Source organism: Pygocentrus nattereri, chromosome 21 (genome assembly GCF_015220715.1).
Source record: "Pygocentrus nattereri isolate fPygNat1 chromosome 21, fPygNat1.pri, whole genome shotgun sequence".
Lineage (NCBI taxonomy): Eukaryota > Metazoa > Chordata > Actinopteri > Characiformes > Serrasalmidae > Pygocentrus > Pygocentrus nattereri.
This window is the reverse complement of record NC_051231.1, coordinates 14204065-14229167: the sequence shown is the minus strand read 5'-3', so window position 1 is coordinate 14229167 and position 25103 is coordinate 14204065. Positions and strand designations below refer to the sequence as shown.

General features: G+C 37.8%; 1 protein-coding gene across 1 annotated transcript in view; it reads left to right on the top strand.

Annotated features, from left to right (window-relative positions):
* The window catches only part of rbms2a (RNA binding motif, single stranded interacting protein 2a), a 69999-nt gene extending 45137 nt beyond the window's left edge, over positions 1–24862 (top strand). Inside the window, exons 4-14 of the mRNA XM_017692708.2 lie at positions 833–924; positions 10134–10291; positions 10872–10951; positions 11268–11377; positions 12309–12352; positions 13487–13580; positions 16834–16884; positions 18684–18794; positions 19503–19583; positions 19667–19754; positions 20928–24862. Coding sequence (XP_017548197.1) covers positions 833–924; positions 10134–10291; positions 10872–10951; positions 11268–11377; positions 12309–12352; positions 13487–13580; positions 16834–16884; positions 18684–18794; positions 19503–19583; positions 19667–19747 — 902 coding nt within the window. The 3' untranslated portion in view covers positions 19748–19754; positions 20928–24862. The remainder of the gene's footprint in view (positions 1–832; positions 925–10133; positions 10292–10871; positions 10952–11267; positions 11378–12308; positions 12353–13486; positions 13581–16833; positions 16885–18683; positions 18795–19502; positions 19584–19666; positions 19755–20927) is intronic.
* Positions 24863–25103: the final 241 nt, after the last annotated feature.

Genomic DNA, 25103 nt, shown 5'->3' with positions numbered 1-25103 from the left:
ATTTAATTGTATGATAATAAACAAATGTTACTACACTGTGTGTCCAAAAGTGTCCAGACAGACCAGCTACTGTGAGGTGCACCTATTCACTGTTCACAATCTCCATAGAAAAGCACTGACCAATAGAATGAGGGCAGCTACACATGAATTTAAGGTCACCATACCCAATGCCAAGCGTAGACTAGAGGGTTATAAAGCCCCCCAGCATTGGGCTGTGGAGCAGCGGAGCTCCGTTCTCTGGAGTGATGGAGCTCCATCAAATACCTTTGTTATAAGTTGGAGTGATACAGAACCATGCAACAGCAGTACCTGACCTCACTAATGTTCAGTCAAATCCTCCAATGTTCCAACATATAGTGTAAAGCCTTCACAGAAGGCTTAGACTAGTAGAATAGTAGAGGCTGTTACTGCAGCACAAACTCACTATTAATTTCAGAGGAAACACTGGCGTTTTCATACTTTTGGACAGATTTTGAATATTCACTTGTTCTGACCTTACAGTTTACACAATAATACAGTACAAATGTGTTAATATATTCTTTTAAATTGTATTTGTTTAGATATATCACATTAATTACTAAACTTGAGTGTAATGCATTTATGAAAAATATTACAGTTCAATTATTTGTATGTCACTAAGGCAATGGTTAATCATTCAAGTGGTAGCACAAGTGGAACCTTGTGACGTTACATGTGTCTTCTGAGTTTTATGTGAGATGTTGATGATGGTAACAATTAAGCTGCTAATGATAATTATAAATAATAATCACTGACATTCACATAATGAATATAAAACCTCCTGTATTTATGAATCATGTGTGTATATTTCCAGGCTATGGATTTGTCGACTTTGACAGTCCAGCAGCAGCGCAGAAAGCTGTAACTGCCCTAAAGTCCAGTGGAGTCCAAGCTCAAATGGCCAAGGTAAATCATGTTTAAATGTAGTCCATAGTTCCCATATTGTGGGAACTGTGGGCTGATTTTGCTCTCAGGTACTTTTCACGTACATATCTGTCTATTTCAGTAAAACATTAACATTTTAAAAATGAAATTGGGACTGAATTTACCTGAAATAGCGTTACAGAGAAATATATTTCTGTAGAGTTCGAAGTTCAGTAAAGTGAATAAAATGATATTTCAGTCCAGTCACCCAGTCACTTTGCATTGTCAAATATCAGTTATAAATATATGTCAAAACTAAGCTTTGGTCCCTTTTTTAGCAGTTATACTGATATCAGATATCTCTTTATCGTCTAATAATCTGTGTACACCCACTGTTTCTCCATTCTTACTAGAACATAACACTTATTAGATAGGATCATTGCTATGCAGCTCTTTACTTCCACTGAACAATGTCTATAGAAATTTTGTCACAGGTAAAAAATAATGAATTACAATTGCTCTCGTTACAGTACTTGAATACATGATTTTTTGCAAAATTGTGCTTTGTTAGTGTAGTCGTAGTTATGTTACTCATGTTTATTTCTAATAAAGGAAGCTTCAAGCTTTAGTTCCAAACACTACCAACCAATCTTAACTAAAATGCTAAAGTTCAAGGTAAACCTGTGAGCAGTGCACTTGTGCAAGACAAATAACCTTCAACAATATTGGGCAGTTTGGGCAAAAATATAATATCACAATATAATTGCTGACAGTTTAATTATATGTTATGGTACAGTATATTTATGCATATTGTTTTCAAATAAAACCACTTTGAATGCTTAAACAAACCTTTTTGTAGATTAACGGTGGCATATTATTTTGGATGTCACTTAACTTCTAATAAGGACCATATTTAATCACTAAAATAAATCAAAATTTTTTTCATTAAGCAAAATTTTTTAAATATAAATGAAGTATATATAGACAGATGTCAATATTGCTTTTTGACATTTATATCACAGCAGCTTCTCTGAGCACAGCAAAAACAGTGCTGACTGTTGTTTATGTCCAAAAGTCATTTGTCTTGTATGTGTGTCTCTCACACTTGAGCTTTGATCTATGAACATCACACATGCTAAATTTAGTAAATATTACTATATTATTATTTGTTATTTACTCTATCAGTTTTAGGTGAGAAGCTGCAGAGCCTCTTGTGCAGCATCACCTTAAGCAGCTGGCCGAGCAAGGAGCAAGGCTAATAGCTAACGGCTAACCCCAAGAGACTGGCTTTTCCTCTCTTTTCCCCGTTAACCCCTTAACTCATTGCAATCTGATGTTGGTCCTTTGACAATAAATTGGACTAACTGACCTCAGGCTGCAGCTCACAGCAAGAGAGGTGAATCTGCATGTTTTGACCGGTTTGTATGTTGTGTTTTCAGTATTTATTTGCATACTGAAACTTAATAACAAACACTTTAAGAAGCATTATAGCCAATATATTGCTTACTACTACTCAAAACTTCCATCTGGCTCAACTGAATACTTAAGTTTTTCTTCAGTGCTTTTACTTACAGTTCTGTGCAAAATACTAAATTCAGGGGCCAGCAATCATTTATTTTATTTCCAGTCAAAACGGGGAAGTGAATAGTAACTAAAGTAGCAGCAATCTTAAGTAGGACGTTTCCATATGTGCTCTTTGTGCATGTAAATTCACGTATCACATATATACACTGTGCAACCTGCAGACAACAAACTGACTTCCGTTATGTTCCACTTCAATATGAATCTTGCTACAGTTTGCAGAAAGACCCTGTTATGTACTGCGTTCTGCATTATTCATTCAGTTCAGGCTTTTACCTTAGTAGAACATGGCACACTTTGCAGTCTGCCACAAAGCCTTCACCCCACTGACCTAGTTCAGTTTGCACAAGCTATTAACCAGCCATGCATCTTCAATAAATCAGCTGCACTCTGTTAGCCCTGCACCAGAGGAGCTGTTATACTGCCTACTGAGGCTGTTTTGTAGCATTCGGGTATTTTCTCGCTGGAGCTGCTCTTTCGTTTCTGTTCAGATAACATGAATAGAAACAGACGGCTTTACATTTCATTTAAGAAATTCAGTTAACAGGCATTGAGTTAACAAACACGTAAACATGGTTTTTCAAAGTAAAAAGGCAAAGCAAGGTCAATTTTTGCCGCTCAAATATGAGGAATTTAATTAAACATAATATACACATTTAAGAAAACTTGGTTCTTCAAGCTTTTTTTAGTAAAGGCAATGGTTCTAATTAGAACCATGTGTTCTAAATGTCTTATTGAAAAGTGTTCTGCTGTTGTTGCAATGTCAAACTTGTGACTGTAGTAGCAGCATATTTGGTGCTATATAAATCTATATGCAACACATTTTCCGTCATGCTGGAGAGCCATTTCACCATGCAAAGAACCATGTAAGCCTGCAAAACCCATAGTTTCAAATAGAGTCTTTGCTTTTACTGAAGATCTCTTGAAGAACCTTTTTTAAGAGTGTATTGTATGCAGAGTTGTATTTTGACACTTTAGTGAAGGGCAGCATTCATAAGGTTATACAACACCTACATAACTGACATTCACTTTTATTATTTCTAAAGGTTTATTGCAGCTACCATCAGCTGTCATAACACTTGCAGATGTGAAATAACATTAAAATTGACAAAAGTGGCATTTATGACAACTGATACGTGTTGGAATAACCTTTATGAATGTTTATGTAGGTTTATTTGAGGTTAAAATGCGGCCTTTCAGTATCATTTTCATCATTATATCATTTTGTGCAGTAATTATTATTGAAAGACTTTTTTATTTCTTTAAAACACACAAAAAATCACCTAAAAGGTAAAGGGAAGTTAAATTAACCCCAGCATGAATGTGTGCTGTAGATGATCCTATATAGGACCCAAAAGGGTTCTTCTATTGTTATGATATCAAGCTTGTAACAGTAGAAGAACTGTTTTTGGTGCTGTATAGGACTCTTTTTAAAAAGGAGTTATAAAACGAAACACTTTATTTATGCACAGAGTTCTTTGAGTGTTCATGGCTCTTTATAGAACTATTTTCTTTACTAAAGAACCCTTCAAGAACTGTCCTTGTTAAGAGTGTGTAAAGAAATGGTTTGATAATGATGGGCTTTTATGTTACGATATATCATTGAAACTGATAACCATTCCCAGGTTCAAATGCTGTGTAAATAGACACTCACATGAACAGACATCAATACATTTTATATGCTACTAAATGCTGGGGGACTGTACGTTGATATGCTGCTGCTCCAGAGGGTCCCAGTCTTTTGATCAGTGCTTTTCTAAAGAGAGTATATAAGCTGCGTCAGCAATGGGTGCACATTCTTTCACTGCTTTTTAAGTTAAAGTTTCTGCATAATTAAATAGTTAAGATGTAAAGAAAGTCATGGAGAGTGAGAGTGTTTTGAATTGGAGCATTACAAAGAAACTTAACACTGAACTCTTCAGATATCTGGTTCCTATCATTAACACTGCGGTAGGTTTCTCTAGAATGGAGCATTTCACAACAAACCATTCTGCGTTTTATACTCAAAACGCTGGATGCATTCATTAAAAAAAGGCTGTCTGGATACTTTTGGTCATGCAGTGTATATTGTGCAGCACTGTTGCGCATTACACAGTCCTGAAAGGCCTCCCGGCAGCCGTGCAGCTCATGCCTATTTTATGATAGGGGTTTCTTTACCTTGGTTATATAATCACTGGCACACCCACACACAGCCACACAAACCCAGGCCTTGCATTTGAGAATGTGTACATATTTAAAGGGCCCACATCCTATATTTTACTCCCCCCGTCCCCCCACCCTTCCGAGATCTACTGATGTTGTTTGTGTAGTTTTATGTCATCATTCTGTTCTACATGACTCTTTTACAACCTCTTTATCCCTTAGAATTAAATAGGCTGTTTTTTCACTGTGCCCTAAAGACTGATATATGCAAATAACATCTGACATCTGTGCAGTAATACTAACCAATCAGCACTCAGTAATAATAATACCAACCAATTAGAGCTTAGTAGAAGTAATGCTAACCAGTCAGCTTTCAGTAGCAGAAATACTAACCAATCAGTACTCAGTAGCAGTATTGCTAACCAGTCAGCTCTCAATAGCAGTAATGCACCAATCATCAACACCTGTAGTTTATTGTAGAAAAAAATAAATATACTGGGAACTTTTCTTTTTTAAACAGAATATATGCTTCTACTTCCCAAGATGAAAGAACATTCTCATATAAATGACTAGAAATATGTTTTATTTCTTGTTTTTATCCGTTGGCTCCATTAAGGACTCGCACACAGGCGCCATCTAGTGTTCTGCAGTCATATAGGTGTGACAGGAGAAATAGGAAATGTCCAAGGCTTTGATTGTCAAATGACCTTATTTAGTTATCTTATGCATCCATTTTCTGTTTTTGTGTGTGCTAACATACATGCTGTTACCACAGATAGCACAGGCAGAATGCTTCTCAGTCAGACGGGGATCTAACTTATATAAGCGTAGCAGAATGGGGGAAGGGGGTTTAAAATGCAGAAGAACTGGTTAAAACTATGCAAATTCTAATAGAATTACACAGTGACTGACCCCCTGGTGCTTTCTGTGGGCTTTGTGTGTCTGTTAGCCGGCCTGTGCCGTGCTCTTTGTCTGTGCGTGCGATTGTTTGGGCTTTTTGCTGGCTGGTGAGTGGGCGCTGCACTCTTGTCTGCCTTTTGTGTGCTTGTGTGCACAGTGAATAGTTCTCTTGTAGGCCTATTAAGCTGATCCCTCTGCGACTCGCAGACTGCCCGGAGAGCTCGCTGCGGACAATACTCAACCACCCACACGCTCACAATGACACAAATAGGCCCACGCTTTTAGATACACCACACAACACGTGTTGATACAAATTTAATTGGATGGTGACAAAACTCCTGCTGTCTGCCTGCTTTGTTTCTCTCTCTCTCCCTCTCTCTCCCTCTCTCTCTCCCTCTCTCTCTCTCTCTCTCTCTCTCTCTCACTACCTTTCTGTATCCCTGTCTGTGAACGTTACCCAAGCTTTAACATGAAAACCCGTTTTTAAAATCATAATCTGTGTCAAATTCAGTGGAGGCTTCCAGAGGAATTAACACCTCCGTGCTAATTTCTGCTAGTGCTCCTGTGGGTACATTAAGCTCACAGTGATGAACATGAATATTTTTTAGCCATTTTACATTAAACTTGTGCATTTGAAGCTTGTAAATAATATTATGTGCTTTATATGAAACTTGTAGCAATTATTTGTTAATTATTCAGATTATATCTAGCAATATGATCGCAATAATTACCAAATATCTGAGCGTGCATGAGTTTTACAGTGACTCTTTCAGTAAAGAGTTCTGACATAGAGCTGCCACTGCTGTTTTCCATTCCTAACAGCTACATGAAAGACTTAACATTTTGTGATGGTATCTAGAAACTTTAGAAGGCTTAGAGTGACGGACTAGAGTCTCACAAAATTGCCACCTATTGTAAATTAATGTATGATTGGTTTATTCCTCTTTTACTGCCTATTTATGTTGGTAGGTAATCTGATGTGTAAGGCCTTCAATCCAGCTTCTGAAGTCCTAACCAATGGGAGAGCTTAGGACCGCAGGATGAGAATGTTCAGTCACCCATCGCTGTAAATTGCAGTCATCTCATGACATTTTACATTTTTGTTGCGTAGCAATGAACTTAATAATAATAACACAGCATGCTTAATGCAGAAATGTTCACTTTATAACTATGTTTTTATAACTAAATAATTTCATAACTAGCACACTATTTAGGAGCCTTTTGGGATTTGGGGTTTGATGCAATTTCTGACTGAAGCACGTAAGTGATTCAAGTGACATTTTTTTAGACTTTTATACTGCTGTTTTACAGTTAATCATACTGTAAGTACTTTAATTCAAGCCTATGATATTAATGATGCAGTTGTTTAAATCAGATTTTAGGACTGGAACTATCCATTTTATTTTCACAATAATACTGTGTTGTCCATATTGTGCAAGCAGGCATGTGGGATGGTGTTTCGGAAAAAGTTCAGATCTCTCTATTATTATTTTTTTTAGCAGTCCTGAAATTAGGGGGTTCTGCACCCTGTCTGTAAGCATCTATTACATGGTGTTAGTATAAATTATGAGGACAGACGTTAAAATATTATAGCCTGTCCTTTTTACATACGTCCTTCATGCTTTATTTTAATTTCCAGATGTTACGATAAAACCACATGTGCGTCACGCGCTCAGGCACACACTGTTTGTAATAGCTGATATAAACAGCATCTCTGACGAGAGTCACAGGAGGAAATGCAGTGGATCCAAAAGACTGACTGGCTGATTATTTGAGTTCCATTGGAGTTGCGAAATACAGACAATATCACATTGTTTATATCACTGCATGCTGAGATATGACTTATGACAGAGCACATGGCTGAACACTCCATAGTTCCATGTGAGATGTATTAAGCCTTCAAATCCCAGAGGTCTGTGTTCTTTACTATAACTACACTCTTAAAAAGATTCTGTATAGAACCATGAACACTCAAAGAACCCTTTGCATGATTAGAGTTCTTTCCATGATGAAAGTGTTCTTAAGATTGATGGGGAATGTGTTGTGTTTCCACATAGCACCAAAAGAGGTTCTGCTATTGTTATGATGTCAAGCTTATAACAATAGAAGACCCATTTTTGGTGCTATTTAGAACCATATACAATACAATCCCCATCAATCTTAAGAAGCTTTTCCTCATGGAAAGAACTCTAATCATTCAATGAGCTATTTAAGGGGTCATGGTTCTGTAGAGAACTGTTGTCTTTACTAAAGAAATATTAAAGAACCCTTTTTAAGAGCGTACATTTGTTTGGACACTTGGATCATCTGTACTTTTGCTCTACGCTTGTCAGGAATAGGAGCCTACATTGTATTGTGAATAATTCTGAACATGCAGCTTTTGGTTGAGAATATTGATAATGTTATTGATAATGTTATTGAAATTGGTTGGTACATTTTTTATGTTTTTTTAAATTCATGCATACATAAGCGAGCCAAACAATGTGGAAGCAATTATTTTTTCTCAGCAAAAACAAGCAAGTTTGGTCTTTGGTATTAAAATGAGTCTTATGTTTTGAGTTTGTTTATTACGAGCGAAAATTATGAAGCTGTTTGGTTTCTCTTTGATCCAGCTATAGCAACTGAGTAAGGACCTTAAAACATGGGTGTCATCACTGCTGAAGTGTATAGTTCTCTGAGTGGATGGGTATGAAAACAGCTTATTGTACTTTAAAGGACATTTTTTAAATTCACTTGAGTGTTTAGTCAGGATTAAGGCTTTGTCGCCCTCTCTGACACAAATGAGAAGTGTCCTAAACTACATAATGATTTTGTCTTTAATCATCAGTTTTATGTGTTTTAACAAACACATTTTATGTACTAATGTAACATTTAGGCTGCAAAGGATGAATGAAGTTGCCTTATTTAAATGCTGTAGCGATATTGTTTTAGTACACATTCAAACATTTATATATAGTATATTTTTAGTTATTGGAGCAAAAACATGGGAAAGTGGGACATAAAGGCATGGTGTTCCAGTGCGGTTTATTTCTGTTTTCAAAGAAAACTTCACAGATAGGTCAGTGTACGTATGAAGCGTAAGAGGGAGGTGGGAGAAGAGGAAAAAACGAGAGTGAAAAGAACTAAGGAAATCCCCAGAGAGTTGAACAGGAGTACAAGACAGCCCACATCCTGCCCTCATCCCTTCCTGTCCTTTACGCTTTCTGTAATCTTCTGTCTTTCTTCTCAGCCGGCATCACGATCTGTCTGTTGGTTACTGTACCTCATGTTTATTGTTGCTCTTTCGAAATATCATAAAACAACATCTCAGACATCAGGCAGTGTATTTATAACCATTTCACGTAATAACTTTCTGTGAGGGAGCTTTTGGAGCTGGATGTCTGGTTCCTATCACCACCACTGTGAACAATTCTGACTCTAGAACGGCACATTTCACATCAAACCACTCTGAACGATTCTGTTTACATCTTAACCATTTAATTATGCAGAAATTTGAAAAACATCCTTTCAGGTAATCTCTAATAGACTTGATTTTGAGGTTTCTGGCAATGTTATCACTGTTAGATCAGCTGCTGATGTTTATAGATACTAGAGATACTGAATTGCTCTTGGTGAGCGTGTGATGATTTAGGCACACAGTTAGCACCATACTAACTGTCTTCCATTGACTTCCATTACTTCTTAGCTACATAAGCCCTGTAGCTTCAGTGCAAAACTAAAGTAGCAAACTTCAGACGCTGAGCATGTGTTGAAATAGGCTTGTTGAAGCAGGGAAATGCACATCCGCTGCTGCACAGCATCCCGGATTAATAAAGCATGAGCCGGGTGCCTCCTGCTTGAGGTGACTCATTTGCTTCACAGATTTGTAATTGAAGTCAACCGTGCATCATTCAAATGTTTCCTCTCATCCTCGTTCGGCTGTGCGAGTGCCAGACTGAAATTTGAATGTGCTGCAGTCGTTTTTTATCTGAAGTCTTTTGGAGGCCCCAGGGCGGAGGGTGGGCCGAAGACCAAATCTATAAACTGAATATTTGATGAATGTGCACAATTTGATGCTACATGACTGGATAATTAGATCCAATGTCAACAGCATATTGACATTCTCTGGGCCTGGAGAATGAACTTATTGATTCTTCCATTTCTCATTAACAGTGCCCTTATTGGTGCTATTCCTCAACTTCGCTACAAGTCATTGTTTTCACTTATTTATAAGATTCATATGAGGATTAATGGGCTGATACTAAGCTAGTGTAGCGCAAAGGCCCTGGTTGTTTTTCAACTGTGTAAATGTAATGATTGGCACTTGTATATTTTGTACAGCTTTTGCATATGTGAAGGACTGTTTTAAAGTTTCAATAACCTAAACACGACATAAATATCCTACACCAGTTAAGGTTTTTCTAGAACCTTTCATCTGTGCCAAGAACCATGAAATAGTCTTTGCTTTATAGAGCATGAAAAAGCACATTAGCACCAACTTAATACCCAAACTCCCCAAATTTTCTGTTTTGAAGTCATGAAAGTAATTTTCTGATTTCTCATCTCTCTTTTGTTTTCTCTTCTCTACTATTCTTCCGTTTTCTACTCTTCTGTTTCCTTTTCTCTTCTCTTCTCTTCTCTTCTCACAGCAACAGGAACAGGACCCCACTAACCTGTACATCTCCAATCTGCCGGTGTCGATGGACGAACAGGAGCTGGAGGCTATGCTGAAGTCCTTTGGCCAGGTCATTTCTACACGCATCCTCCGCGACGCTAATGGAACCAGCCGAGGCGTGGGCTTCGCACGGTACAATAGCACCTACAACTGTCACTGCCTTATGCATTGCTGTTGTGAAGCAACCATTGCTTTGAGAAAAGTGCTATACTAATTAAACATTTCTCATTATTATTATTATTATTATTATTGCTATTACTATTATAGTATAATAGTAAGTAATAGTATAATACACATCCTTTTTTGCTGTTCAGAAAAAGTTTTGATGTGTTGTGAACACATTTATTTATAGCTTTACTTATAAGACAGGAAAACTTCAGGAAAAATTTAGATATGCATTAGTCCTGTGATATATATGTTCACTGAAGGTGACTGAAGAAATAATCTGTCTGTCTTCATATTATGGTTAATATGAAACAGTATTATTCACAGTTCTGCTGTAAGAAAATGAAAATGAGCCACAAAAATGCCCCACATTGATGTAACTTTGTTCATTTTTCTCACAAATACAGCCATTGTACCTTATAAGACTGAACGAAACACTAAGTCATGCTTTTTCCTGCACAGGCAGTTCTGTCCTCAAGCTTCTTCTGCTGAAACTGTTCACTGAGTTACTGTTCAGCTGCTAAAACATTTTTTTTCTCTCTTAAAGGATGGAATCCACAGAAAAATGCGAAGCCATCATTCAACATTTTAATGGCAAATATATCAAAACTCCTCCAGGAGTGCCAGGTATGTCTGTGTGTCTGAGAGTCATCTGATATATTTTTGTTTGTATTTCAGCATGACCATTAAATTCTATAAAATTTTCATGTATGTCTGAAACCTCATATGCTAAAAAGCTCAGGCATTGTGTATGTTGCACCTCTTTTAAAAAAAAAAAAAAAATTTGTCCCTACCACTTTTTGAAATGTCTGATATGGTCCCTACTACAAAATTTTAAATCTCAGATTTTTGTCCCTACCATAAAATTTTGAATGTATGATGTTGTCCCCACCACTTTTTTCTGTTTATATTATAAAAGAAAGCTTCTCCGTCTTCATTTCAGTGCCGACAGAACCGTTGTTATGCAAGTTTGCTGATGGAGGACAAAAGAAGCGGCAGAACCAGGGAAAATACCTACAGAATGGCCGGCCCTGGGCAAGAGACGCTGACACGGTAATTTGTCTTTGCTTTTGTACATTTAATGGGGAATTCCTGCAGTTCTTTCTGTGGCCTGACCAGGTTTTCTTGTGAGGGCTTTATGGAAGAAAAGAAGAAAAAAAAAGTTTTATATTCAAAGTGTTTGACAATTAATACTTAAAATATTGTGACAGTACCTAGTACTACTTGCACCATGCACATAGTGCAAACACAGCTACTGAGAAAATAAGTCAGATCATTTTGAATGCCTTGTTCAAATATAAAGATTACTTGATGGGGAATTTTACCTCTTTTTCAAATGTGGCTAACTGCATTATGAAGAACTGCATGATTGAGTGTTTGAGATGTAAATAGAGTGGTTTGGAGTGAAATGGTTCACATTTTATTACAGTGGTGGTGATAGGAACCAGGGGTCGCCATGAGTACAACGCAAATATAGACATTTTATATACTATCCGAAACCACCAGTGAAGCTACCCGTATCTTCTGAGCATTTATATGGAATGTTGATTGTGAGACAATAGAGGTAGATCAGCCTTAGAATTCACCTTAATGCTTAATTTTTTGCCATAAATGTATTTAAAAGAAATCATTTAGAAGCCAAAACCTAAATGGAACTTTTAAAGGCAATTAACTCTTCTGGTTCCCATCATCACCACTATGAGCAATTCAGTTTTGAGTTTCTCGACTTTCTTTACATCTTGACCATTTAATAATGCAGACACGTTGACAAGTGGGTGGAATTCCCCTTTAAATGCAATGTTTGGTTTCACAAATATGCTATATATGTTAAAGCATATAATATGACAGTGAAAGTGAGTTATGTTTGGTCTCTGTATCTTGGAACGCCTGGTGCAGCATCAATAATGGTTTCATATGCACAGTAATTATATAACCTGTCTGAATGTCTGTGCACCATCATGATAATGCCTTTATGTCCCCTCAGGGAGGAATGACACTAACATATGACCCAGCTGCCTTACAGAACGGGTGAGTAAAATGGAGAGAGAGGATACAGTGTGCACACAAGCAAACCAAAGACTTTTGTCTATAACTGAGGAGCTCTCACTCATCCTGACAGCGTATTATAGATGGTGACAGTGTTCTTGTTACTGTGCACTGCAGTAGACAATCATGCAGCTCGCTGATGGGTTTAGAGAGGACCTCTCACCAACCCTCATTTTATTTATCATCTGTTAGAAATGTGCCTACATTAATCAAGCAGACTTGACTGCTTAGACCTGATCTATGTGCAAGCTAACAACATCTGCTGTAAACTTTGTGTGAGTTGGTTACACCTAGTGGCCAAACATAGCACTGCAGCAGCATTATTCCTTAGTATTGAGAATAAGAACTACTAATTCTGAATTAGCTAACTTACTATGAATTATTCAGTAACTACTTAAATTATTCTGCAACTTCTATTAATTCTAAATTTGTTTTGTGTTGCTGTCTGTATTGACCAAGATGCTCCTGTAAGAGAATAATTTACTAGATACTAGATACTGAACAATGTACTTGATATTACTAGTGAATTATTTAGCATCTACATCTATTATTTAGTATCTACTATAGATTACGCAGTAACTACTATAGATTATGCAGCATCTACTATAATTTATACACAATGTCAGTTTAAAGTGCTTTACTGAAATCCATAATAATACTACAGATAAATACTTAAATAAATGTTTTATATACATTCCTGTGCAAAAAAGACACCACCCACCATTTATTTAATTTCCACTCTAAAGATACTAAGTACACAAATTATGCAAAAGATTCAACAATAAATCTAGTCTCAGCTCTGTGAGTGTTCAGTGTTACACCTTTATTAAGGCTTATATTCTTTTCAGCAGACTCACTTTCAGTTTCTCGAAGAAATCTGCACACACACCTCCAAAGTTCAGTGTTAGAAGTTGGTTGATCATTTTCTGAAGTAATCAAACACATTCAGTGATGTTGAGGTCTGGGGTGGTCAGTCCATTGTTCAGCTTCTTTGTTGATGCACTTGTACTTAATGGCCATTTTAACTGGAAATTATATAAAGTAGCAGTCTCTGACATTTGCACAGTACATAAGATACCAGCAGATTAAAAGTGTTTGTGTTTTTTACATTTCCAGGTTTTATTCGTCTCCCTACAGCATTGCTCCCAACAGAATGATCGCTCAGACCTCTCTGTCCCCGTACATGCCCTCTCAAGTCCCGTCCTACCAGGTCAGTGATCAGCTCCCTTTGGCCTCTGTGGTTCAGCTGACTGAAGCAGGTTTAAAATTTTGCGTGCCTCTTATAATTAAACTGAGTTCTGCAGCAGTGCAGGGACAGAACTGATTATATATATATTTTTTTAATACCATAGTTCTCTGTATCCTTACGCACCTGACTCAGTCTGAGATTTTCATAATCTTTAGATCTAAAACAGGGGTCTCAATGTACCGACCAGTCACATATTCACAATTTAAATACAGTGCAATTTAAATAAATTTAAATTGTTATTCTACTGCTAGATATTTCCAGCTTTACTCACTGGACACTGTGTCTGGTTACTGGCTAACTCAGCTGTTATTCTAATTTAAAGCAATAGTTAGTTAAATCTGCCTTTGTGGATTCATTCAGCACACAGTGCACCGCAATTAGAAATGAATGGAATTATCATTGAAGTCCAATGAGAATAATAACTTAAACCATGCTGTCAACACTCTCAATAGCTTTGCTCATGTTCAGCAGAAATGTCAATAATTTCAAAATAAGAGTCTCATTATTGTACTGTCGAATGCCAGTTTATTTGATTTAATCGAACACTAAAATACAGGGTGATTCCAAAAGATGAAATGATTTATTTCACTTGTAAATCACTACAGAACAATGCAGTAAATTGTAAATGGTTTAAGTGAACATGAAGTTTATTATGTAATTTTGCAAGTGCTCAATATGAACCTCCTCCAGCTGTATGGAGAGCATCAACGTGACAGTCAAATTGATCCCATTCTTGATTGAGCATGTTGAGTGTCACTGAACTCACAGCTCTTAAAATGCGATTTCTGAGATTATCCAGTGTTGTGGAACCAATGACGAAAGCTCTGAGCTGTTGTAGGCTCACTGCAGATGAAAATCACCTTGCACAGCTATGACGGATTCATTCTTATTTAAGTGGAGACCGCAAAGCGCTTTCTGTTTGGGGGTCGCATCTCCTCACAGACTAAAGGGAGCCATTTTCCAGCAACAGTCAGAAACTGTGACTCTCTCTTTCAGTTGATATGTGATTCCTAGGCACCTCATGGTTATAAAAATATGGCGCTTTGAAATCAGATTAATCTTTTTTTAATCACCCTGTATAAAACTATACTTACTACTACTTACTATTAGTGATAAGTAGTACTTACTACTAAATAGTTGTAGTGGTTTGTAGTTACAGAAGAATTGTTAATAAACGATGACTTAGATGTGCTTTAATGAGTGCGTATTTTACACAATTTTGGGGCACATTTTTCCTAGCATTCTGAATGCAACCCCACCCCCTGTTTCTGCCCCCCAACCATCCCCACCCCACCTCCCTCGGAGAAGACCACCTGACTAGTGCCCCCTATGAGTATGATGCCTTTGGTGCATAAGTGCATAGTGCTGATGCATAAGTCTATATAAAACTTACACTGCAATTTATTTTCCAAGTTTTTTTTTGTTATTGTTTAAGAAATATTTGCACCAAACTATAGAGGCAGTTTAAAACAGAAGTTCACTGTACCCTAAATTTCTAGCAGGCAAGTGTGTGACTTGAATCCTGACATGCTCAAACACACAGAAACTGCTTGTAACCACAAGTTAAACTTTGTAACATGTGAAGCAATGTATCAGTAAAGCATCGAACATTCAGAGTATGTGTTCAAGCAGTTGATATGTTTGCCAACTGTCTAGACAGCCTTGAAGCGCCATCTGTGCTAATACAGATGTTAATCTACAGTCAACTGAATATATGTAAATATTAGTGGTGTCCAATGTAGCATTGCCGGAGATCCTGTAGAGAGGAGACTTACCACTCTGTAATGTCTTCTGGGTTTCTCAAACACTAGAGGGCACTCCTGAGTGAGTCCAAGATGAATGGTTGAAGATGAAACATTCGAGTAAAATCTTAGTTTATAAATGGTTGACTATTTTAATATAAAAGAATGCATTTATTTCCTGAATACTGAACAGCATTAAACATTTTAACACTGCTGTTATATTTTTATAAAATAATTTAAAGCAGCATCTTATGTATGTTCATGACGTCAGTAACTTCATTTTTAGCTGTTTAGCTCAATTCACCCCCATTCATTAAAAGCTCGCTTATGTGCGTCCTCTGCTAATATAATGAGGGAAACAGGAAGTGGCCAGGCTCCTCATAAACCAGCTCTTACGATCTGCTCATTCAGAGAATCACCAAATATCAGTTTGAATTATTGGTCAAATCTTATCATCTGTCCAACTCCAATATATTTTAATCTACCAATACACATATGATTCTGATATTATTGTCCATCCCTAACATTTATAGCAGCACAGATTTAGCTGTATTAGCTATGCTGGGTGTTGCCACTTACATAAACTCCACTTATTGCCACTGTCACTGTGTAGGACATAGTATAGTACATATAGGATGTAGCATAAGTGACTGTCCTTCAGCCATACGATCCATCTGTCTTTGTTACATTCAGACAGACGTCTGCTGTTTCAAGTGTCTCATCTTGCATGTTGCAGTCTACACACTCCTTCCCAGTTCACTAAATATAAAAGCGCAAGTTTTATTTAGTTTTAGTTTATGTAGTTTTATTTACTCAGATCAGTGTACAGTATGTTTTCATAGATATTTTAAATAGCTATTTCTTTTGCTTCTGCTCAGGTGCATTAGTGAGTAATCTACTTTTTCCTTAGTCGTTAAGATTTATCTGCTAATTCTCTTTTTGGGGTTTAACTTCATTCTGTGGTGTTGGCTTGGCTCCTGCTCTGTTTCACTGTTGATCAGTCCTCTCACTTTGTAGCTTTAGCTTTTTATTTTAATCTAAAAAGATTTCAAAAGAGAAGAAAAGAAGAAGAAGAAAAGAGCTGTCCAGACTTCAGTTCCAGTCTGGATAGAAGCTAGATGCATCCACATGAGCTATTTTTAGAGTTACTGAGTGCTGATTGGTTAGCAGTACTGCTACCAAGTGCTGATTGGTTAGCATTATTGCTACTAAGTGATTATTGGTTAGCATTACTGCTACTGATCACTGATTGGTTGTCATTGTTGCCACTAAGTGCTAATTGGTTGTCATTGTTGCCACTAAGTGCTGATTGGTTAGCATTGCTGCTTCTGAGTGCTGATTGGTTAGCATTACTGCTATTGGGAGCTGATAGCTTAGCATTACTACTACTGAGCCCTGATTAGTTAGCAATACTGCTACCGAGTGCTAATTAGTTAGCATTGCTGATACTGAGTCTCTCTCTTTCGCTATAGGTGCACAGTCCCTCCTGGATGCATCATCAATCGTACCTCATGCAGCCAACAGTAAGTATTATAAATACAGTGCATCCGGAAAGTATTCACAGCGCTTCACTTTTTCCACATTTTGTTATGTTACAGCCTTATTCCAAATTGAATTAAATTAATCTTTTTCCTCTAAATTCTACACAAAATACCCCATTGTGACCATGTGAAAAACGTTTTCTCGAGAGTTTTGAAAATTTATTAAAATTAAAAAACAAAGAAATCATATTTACATAAGTATTCACAGCCTTTGCTTAATACTTTGTAGAACCACCTTTGGCAGCAACTACAGCCTCAAGTCTTTTTGAATATGATGCCACAAGCTTGGCACACCTATCTTTAGGCAGTTTTGCCCATTCTTCTTTGCAGTACCTCTGAAGCTCCATCAGGTTGGATGGGAGACGTCTGTGCACAGCCATTTTCAGATCTCTCCAGAGATGTTCAATCGGATTCAAGTCTGGGCTCTGGCTGGGCCACTCCAGGACATTCACAGAGTGGTCCTGAAGCCACTGCTTTGAGATCTTGGCTGTGTGCTTCGGATCGTTGTCCTGCTGAAAAATGAACCGTCGCCCCAGTCTGAGGTCAAGAGCGCTCTGGAGCAGGTTTTTATCCAGGATGTCTCTGTACATTGCGGCATTCATCTTTCCCTCTATCCTGACTAGTCTGCCAGTTCCTGCTGCTGAGAAACATCCCCATAGCATGATGCTGCCACCACCATGCTTGACTGTAGGGATGGTATTGGCCTCGTGATGAGCAGTGCCTGGTTTCCTCCAAACATGACGCCTGGCATTCACACCAAAGAGTTCAATCTTTGTCTCATCAGACCAGAGAATTTTGTTTCTCATGGTCTGAGAGTCCTTCAGGTGCCTTTTTGCAAATTCCAGACGGGCTGCCTTGTGCCTTTTACTAAGGAGTGGCTTTCGCCTGGCCACTCTGCCATACAGGCCTGATTGGTGGATTGCTGCAGAGATGGTTGTCCTTCTGCAAGGTTCTCCTCTCTCCACGGAGGAACGCTGGAGCTCTGACAGAGTGATCATTGGGTTCTTGGTCACCTCCCTGACCAAGGCCCTTCTCCCCCGATCGCTCAATTTAGACGGCCGGCCAGCTCTAGGAAGAGTCCTGGTGGTTCCGAACTTCTTCCATTTACGAATGATGGAGGCCACTGTGCTCATTGGGACCTTCAACGCAGCAGTAATTTTTCTGTATCCTTCCCCAGATTTGTGCCTCGAGACAATTTTGTCTCGGAGGTCTACAGACAATTCCTTTGACTTCATGCTTGGTGTTTGCGCTCTGACATGCAGTCAACTGTGGGACCTTATATAGACAGGTGTGTGCCTTTCCAAATCATGTCCAATCAACCACAGGTGGACTCCATTTAAGCTGTAGAAACATCTCAAGGATGATCAGTGGAAACAGGATGCACCTGAGCTCAATTTTGAGCTTCATGGCAAAGGCTGTGAATACTTATGTAAATATGATTTCTTTGTTTTTTAATTTTAATACATTTTCAAAACTCTCGAGAAAACTTTTTTCACATGGTCACAATGGGGTATTTTGTGTAGAATTTTGAGGAAAAAGATTAATATAATTAAATTTGGAATAAGGCTGTAACAAAACAAAATGTGGAAAAAGTGAAGCGCTGTGAATACTTTCCGGATGCACTGTATTGTCTTTCAGTGCATCACGAAATTCTTAAAAGGCCAGTATTACGAGACAGTGAGTTAGTAATGTTAGTATTTGCATCTGAAAAACCCTTTCATGATGCAAAGAACCCTTTAATCATCTATAACCATATTCATATCATATTTATCTCTTTTTAGGGGACCGTTTTGACCCCAGCTATGGACCACACCATGTCCATCCAGCCCACCTCTATGATGGGCCCCCTCACCCAGCAGCTCAGTCACCTGTCGCTGGGGAGCGCTGGCACGGTATCTCTCTCTCTCTCTCTCTCTCTCTCTTTCTCACTGTCCTTGTCTCCGGAAGATAATTTCTTACATGTAATGTCATTCACTTGTGGATTCATTAAAGAAATACCAGCATTTTCATCCCAATCTCTGACTCTGACACATCCTGCACTGTACAGGCATTTACCACAGACAGGTTGTATTCAAAGGTTTGAACACCCCCAGTCAAATGACATGCTTTGTTTATTTTCTATGTGTAAGTGAGTTACCACATCCTTTTATGCACATTGTAGTTGTTTTCATTATCTGAGTTTATTGAATTGGAAAAGAAGTGAAACATGAAATCTAGAATGTGCCGTAACGTTTGCACAGTTATGTTCAGTTCAGTAAAAAAACATTTACTGAATTTATTATAGTGCGCAAACGTCTGCTCTCTGAAGAGGAGGTGTTAACTTGTGTACACTTAGAACGTCAAGCTTGTAGCAATAGATCCCTTTTTGGTCCTATATACAACAATGTTCTTCATCAGTCTGAGGAACCATTTCACCATCAAAGAATCATTTAAGCATGAAATGGTCTAAATAGAACCATGAGTTTTATATATAGGACCATTTGCCTTGGCTAGAGAACTTTGAGTTTGCCTTTACTAAAGAACCCTTGAAGAACCATTGCTTTAACTGTGTACACTGAGGAGTATATTGTGAGAAAATCTCCTTTGTTTGCTGTCCACAGTACATGCCTGCAAACACAACTATGCAAGGGACTTATATCCCACAGTACACCCCGGTGCCTCCCTCTAGTGTCACAGTAGAGGTAAGACATGCATCTCAGACAGCCTCCTGTACTGGTCTTCAGTCTTTATTTCATTGGGCTAAATACTCTTTGTTTAATTGCAGGAAAACAGTGGGCAACAACAACAGGTTTCTATGGATACACCTGCAGAACACACAAATTACTCCTACCAGCATAGCAAATGAAGCTAAGGTAAGAAAAAAGATATATATATATATGTATATATATATATATATATATGTGTGTGTGTGTGTGTGTGTGTGTGTGTGTGTGTGCGTGTGTACATATGGACCATTTCTTCAAACAGCACTCCCAATTAATAAATAAATAAATAAATAAAAGCAGTGAAGTGTTCAGAGCTTTACTAGGATTATGTTATGATTTATCTAAACCCAAGGCATTAATAGAGATAGTAATAAGCTAAATATGCTCAAAACCATCATTTATAGAGTGCTTTCTATTGGGAGGCACCTGTGTCAAACTCTAAACCCTGAATCTGCACCTCAAAAAAACCTTTCTATAAAAAATTGTCCCACATTTTCGTGTCATTATCGAAACGCACAGTTTTAGTCTGTAGCTGGAGCATTATTTCAGCCCCTGCATTTATAGCAGGAAGTGAGGCTGCATCCCTGTCCCTTATGGCCACATGGTAAGCAGTTAGGTCCCATAGTTTATTTTTTGAAGTAAATGTGTCCCAAAGTCTGAAACTCAGCGTGGAACATTAAGAATGGTCAGTACTAGAACATATTTTCAACTTAATAAAAAAAAAAAAGTTAATGATTTTCTTTGTGTACAGCTGCTCAAAGCTGTGTTTGTTATGTAATGGCTTGCTCCCGAAACACACATTTTCAGCTTTTTGTGTTTTAATAAAAAATATGATGATTTTATGTGTGTACAGTTGTTTGAGTTCTGCTTGAAATTAGCTAGAATTGTCACTACCGAAACAGTCACTACCGAAACATTTGGTAAAGTTTGGGTAGTGTTATGATTTGTTTTGGTATTGACAAAGTGGAGCATTCAGTCATTTAATAAAATAAACATAATTAAAGTATAGAGTCACTCAAAGCAAAAGGATTTTAGTCCAAGTCCAAGATGAGTTAAAACTCCCAAATATGTTTCAGTTCTGACTTTGAACTGATTTGGTAGAACTAATAGTAGATAAACAAGAAAACAATAAAATACAGGCATAATGCAGGATGTAGGCTCTTTACCTGTATTATGCAGCACATCTGTCTGTTCTTGTCATCTGTGTATCCGTAATCAACTGTTCAGTCCAATTTTTCAGTTTGAAATGTACACATGTCTGATCTAATTGTCCAGAAGAAATCATAAAAGCTTCACAAAATGTGTCCTCTTTTCCTCCAGGATGTGGAGTGATTGGTACTTGTTGCCGTGGACGACAGAAATCTCTCCGGGAGCTGTGCGGTTTCCACTGATGAGCAGTACCAGAGACATACACGGATAACAAAAGGAACGTGTCTTTTTTTTTGTAGAATAGAAAGATTAAAGAACATCACTCATCTTTCGCTTGGCTCTTCAAGAGTCGCTCAACCAAAGGTGGGGGATTTTAGAGAAGGAGCTTTGATCTATTTTGATAACAAAACAGAAAAAAAACTAAAAACAACAATGATAATTCATAAAAGGGTAAAAGAGAGACACAGTGTGTTATCTTTGTGCACGTAACAGCAAATTCTTATTTTTTAAGAAATATTTCTGGAGTAGCGGCGGAGATGAGCAAAGAGAAAGTTCCAACACCGTGTGTCTTTTATTATTTTCTCTCTTTCTTTTGTTTGTTTTGTAAAATATGCAAGCTTTTATTTTCCATTTTTATTCTTTTTTTTCAATCAGCAGCAGTAAGATGTTTTTGTACAGATTCGATCAGTGAGTTTTGTTTGTCATAGTTTTGAATTTGATGTGTTTAGCCACGTGTTAGGAGTAAACCATTTAAAGCCACTTCTTCATCTCACGCCAATGGAAAAAAAATAAGGAAAATGTGATTTTATCTTACTGTAAGTCTAGTATCTACATTTTATTTATTCTCTTTTTTTTTAAAAAAATGCAACCGACAATCATAATTTTATTATTTATTTGTTGGAATTTGGTCTGTTTTAGTACATAGTGATGTAGAATTTGCTTAAATTTACCAAAACATTCTGAAAAAGCGAGAACTGTGGCACCAAATCTTCAGGGTATCTGTTCATCAAAAAGTGGAGGAAAAAGTCTGAACTGAGCTCAATTAATACAAATATTATATTTCTATATCGAGACTTGTTAACATTTCAATAGGAAATGTTGACATTTCTTTACACAGAAATATAAACACTTAAAATATAGGCTGACTAAATTGTACAAATTTGCATTGAATATGTCATTACTAGTTATATATATTTCACTTTAGCTGATGTTACGTTATATTCTAGTCATAATCACTTGTCAGTAGGGTTGGTAAATTTGTGAGCAAAGGCTGAATTATATTTCTGCTTCTGAAAAGGTGTGCAGGCATTGTGCACAGTGTCCAAACCAGAATGAGTCAGTTTAGCTGCTCTGTCCTCAAACTGCTCCGTTCTGGTTTTTTTTTTTTGTGCTGGTTCTGGTTAAACATTGTTTAATTAAGCACTCGTCCCACCTGCGTCCCACCAGGTGGCACAACCGTCCTTGTGGAGAGGTGTGTATAGTTTTTCACCACAGGGGTTTTCATCCCTCCCCTTTCACCCCCATTGCTGTTTAGCAGCTCAGTAGTTAACACAGAGAGACATAAGAGTCCTAGTTCATCTGATGACAGAGTTACAGAGAAGCAATATTCTATTTAACTATTACACTAGGGCCTAATCCCATTTCACGCATAGGGTTAGGGTGTCCCGACTTTTGTTGAGATAGAGGGGTAGGGCGAGGTGTTAGGAGGATTTTTGGAGACACGCTCCGAACAAAGTGTTATGAGAAAAAAAAACTCAAAGAAACTCAAAAATGTGAGATATTTTCATTAAAAAATTAAGATAAAGATGTATATTGGTCCGTTTCTTCATAACAAGCATAAAAAACGCTAATAATATGCTAATATCTCGGTAGGCAGCTAGCAAAATTTTCCGTTTGACCTTAAATAGTCCAGCAGTTCTGATGCCTGAAGCACCAGAATGTAACTGCTGCTCTATTTAAGGTGGAACAGGAAAAAAGAAGTTGGCAAATAGCTGAATTCAGCTTCATATCACTGAAAAATTAGGGGTGGGCAATAATAAATAATTGTCATATCCCCCCTCTTTGAAGGAATATGATTCCCTAAATGTAACTGAAGTCCAGCAGGAAGGTTGCTGAGCTTCACTTTCCTCTGCTATCAGGGTCACCTACAGAGAACCGCAAGTAGCCTGTTAATGTAGTGATATTCTTTTTTTTGAGGGAATATTTCAAATAAGAAGTGGGGTTGGGCCTTAACATATCGAGTCGATTTTCGAGTGCTGCAGGGCTTAGGGCGTGTTCTCCTCAGAGTGTTTTCCCCAGCACATCTTCACAGAAGTATAAATCAGCCTTAAGGCCGTTCCACGCTGAACATGAAGTGAACAAATGGCGTGTAAACGAGATATTCAGATCTGTCCACATCAGAACTATAGACACAGTTATGTTTTTAAAATGATTTCACTGTGTTCTTGCCAGAAGAATCTATCAATAGGTCCTTTGCCTCTCATGAAACATGCAGGCTACGGTGCTGTGCAGGATGCTTTCCACTTTGGAAAAGCGAAAGTAGAGCAGACAGTGAACAACAAAAATGAAAAAGCACTGCAAAGTCACAGACATGAAGCAAAAAGACACATGATCCTGGGGCAGCAAACGCAACGTAACAGTTGCATGTTGGAAGTTTCAAAAAGCAAAAAGTCCATCCACATCCACAATGCTTGAAAAAGACGGAAGGCAGTGCTGTAGTTGGTGGCGGTCTGTGGGCCCATTTAATACTTTGCGACATGTGGACAGTGAATGTCTTTTAATTAAATTACCAGTGAGAGAAACAAATTGTGTTTCGCATCAAGTGTTGGCTACATTGATTGTTCTGCCCCGGTTTGTCTGTATCTGTAAGCTCTTGGAGAACAAATACAGACAAAATGACTGCAAAGTACAGGCAAAGGGCTCCGTCCTTACTTGTATCCATGTTTAACATTGAGCATACAATGAGCCTTTAGAAATAGATACGTCCCGATGAAGGCCTGAGAAGGCCGCAACACGTCGGCACACTTTTATACATATTGCCATGTTTCAATAAATCCTCTCTTGAAACGACGTGCCTGGGAATCTCTTTGCTCTGGGATCTACTTTGCACATACCTTGTGGATGGAGTTTTAGGTTTTTGCCACTCCCAACATGGAGAGCAGACAGTTTCCCCACCTTGTTCAGTAGCTGAAACTTTCTCTGCCCTTGCACTCACAGCTCAGCTGATTTTGGAGATGCTGCTCCACACAAGACATCTTCAAGTGCAAATAAGATCCTTCGTTGCTCACAGAGCAGACAAAAGGTCACACTGAGCTGCTGTCTTTGAAAGTCATCTCATCAAGCAGAAACTGATGAGAGCTTCCATATTTAATGACGTTTGTAGCTCAGTTTGAGCTGCTTTGGCAGTAATCGAACAGAGCGTGAGTAAAAAAACGTATCATTTTCACGGAATAATCTTGCTTAGAGTGCCAGATTGCCAGATTGCACAAATAAGTCTCGCATTTACATGAGTGAATAATTTTAGAGAAAAGTCTAATGAGCTCTTTCTGCTAATAGATTTCTTCCTTTTTCCACTTGCACTGTGATTTTTGCTTGAATTAGTTTGACTGGCCATTTGTGAAGAAGTGACTTTAAGTGGTGTTAGTTGAATAGTCGCCCCAAATGTCTTCTAAAAGGTTCTGATAATGTTTTGACGAGGCCTTCGCGTCACCTGTCTAGCACCACCATAGTGTTATAATGAACTGCGTGTGACGACAGTTTGTTTGAGGCACTTGTTTGAGTTGGCTCAGGCTTATCACGATGTTAGAGTATGCACGAGACTAAAACAGCCTCCTCAGGTGATGCTACCTGTGTACATTAGAGAAAAGGTATGTTTAAGATTTTGGTGCTGGGTTCATTCATTAAAAGAAAAAGAATCATTTATAGATCCATCAAAACGTTGCTGTTGATAGGATGTGAAAGGATGGGAGTGTTTTTAGTTGTTTTCTTTGTTTTTCCTGCAGTGCTGCTGTTTCTTCTGCATTTTTGTCCTGTCTTTTGGTGATTTTTATCAAGACTAGTTTTTCTTTTCTCTTCCACTTTTGACTGTAACATCATATTTTCGGGCAGAACTGTCATTCTTTTTTATTCTCTCTGTTTCTAATAGATAATAAGGATCTACTAGGTATAGAAAAGGAACTGTTAGGGCAGTGTTACTTCTTTTTTCCCCCTGAATTCATAGGATTCGTGGTTGCATTTGCATGATTTATGCCACCCAGAAACTTCACTTGCTGTCATCTTCCTGCACTGGTCAATTGACCACAGGAGAGGTCTTCTTTCACAAAAGTGTCCCTATCAGTGAAAACTTGT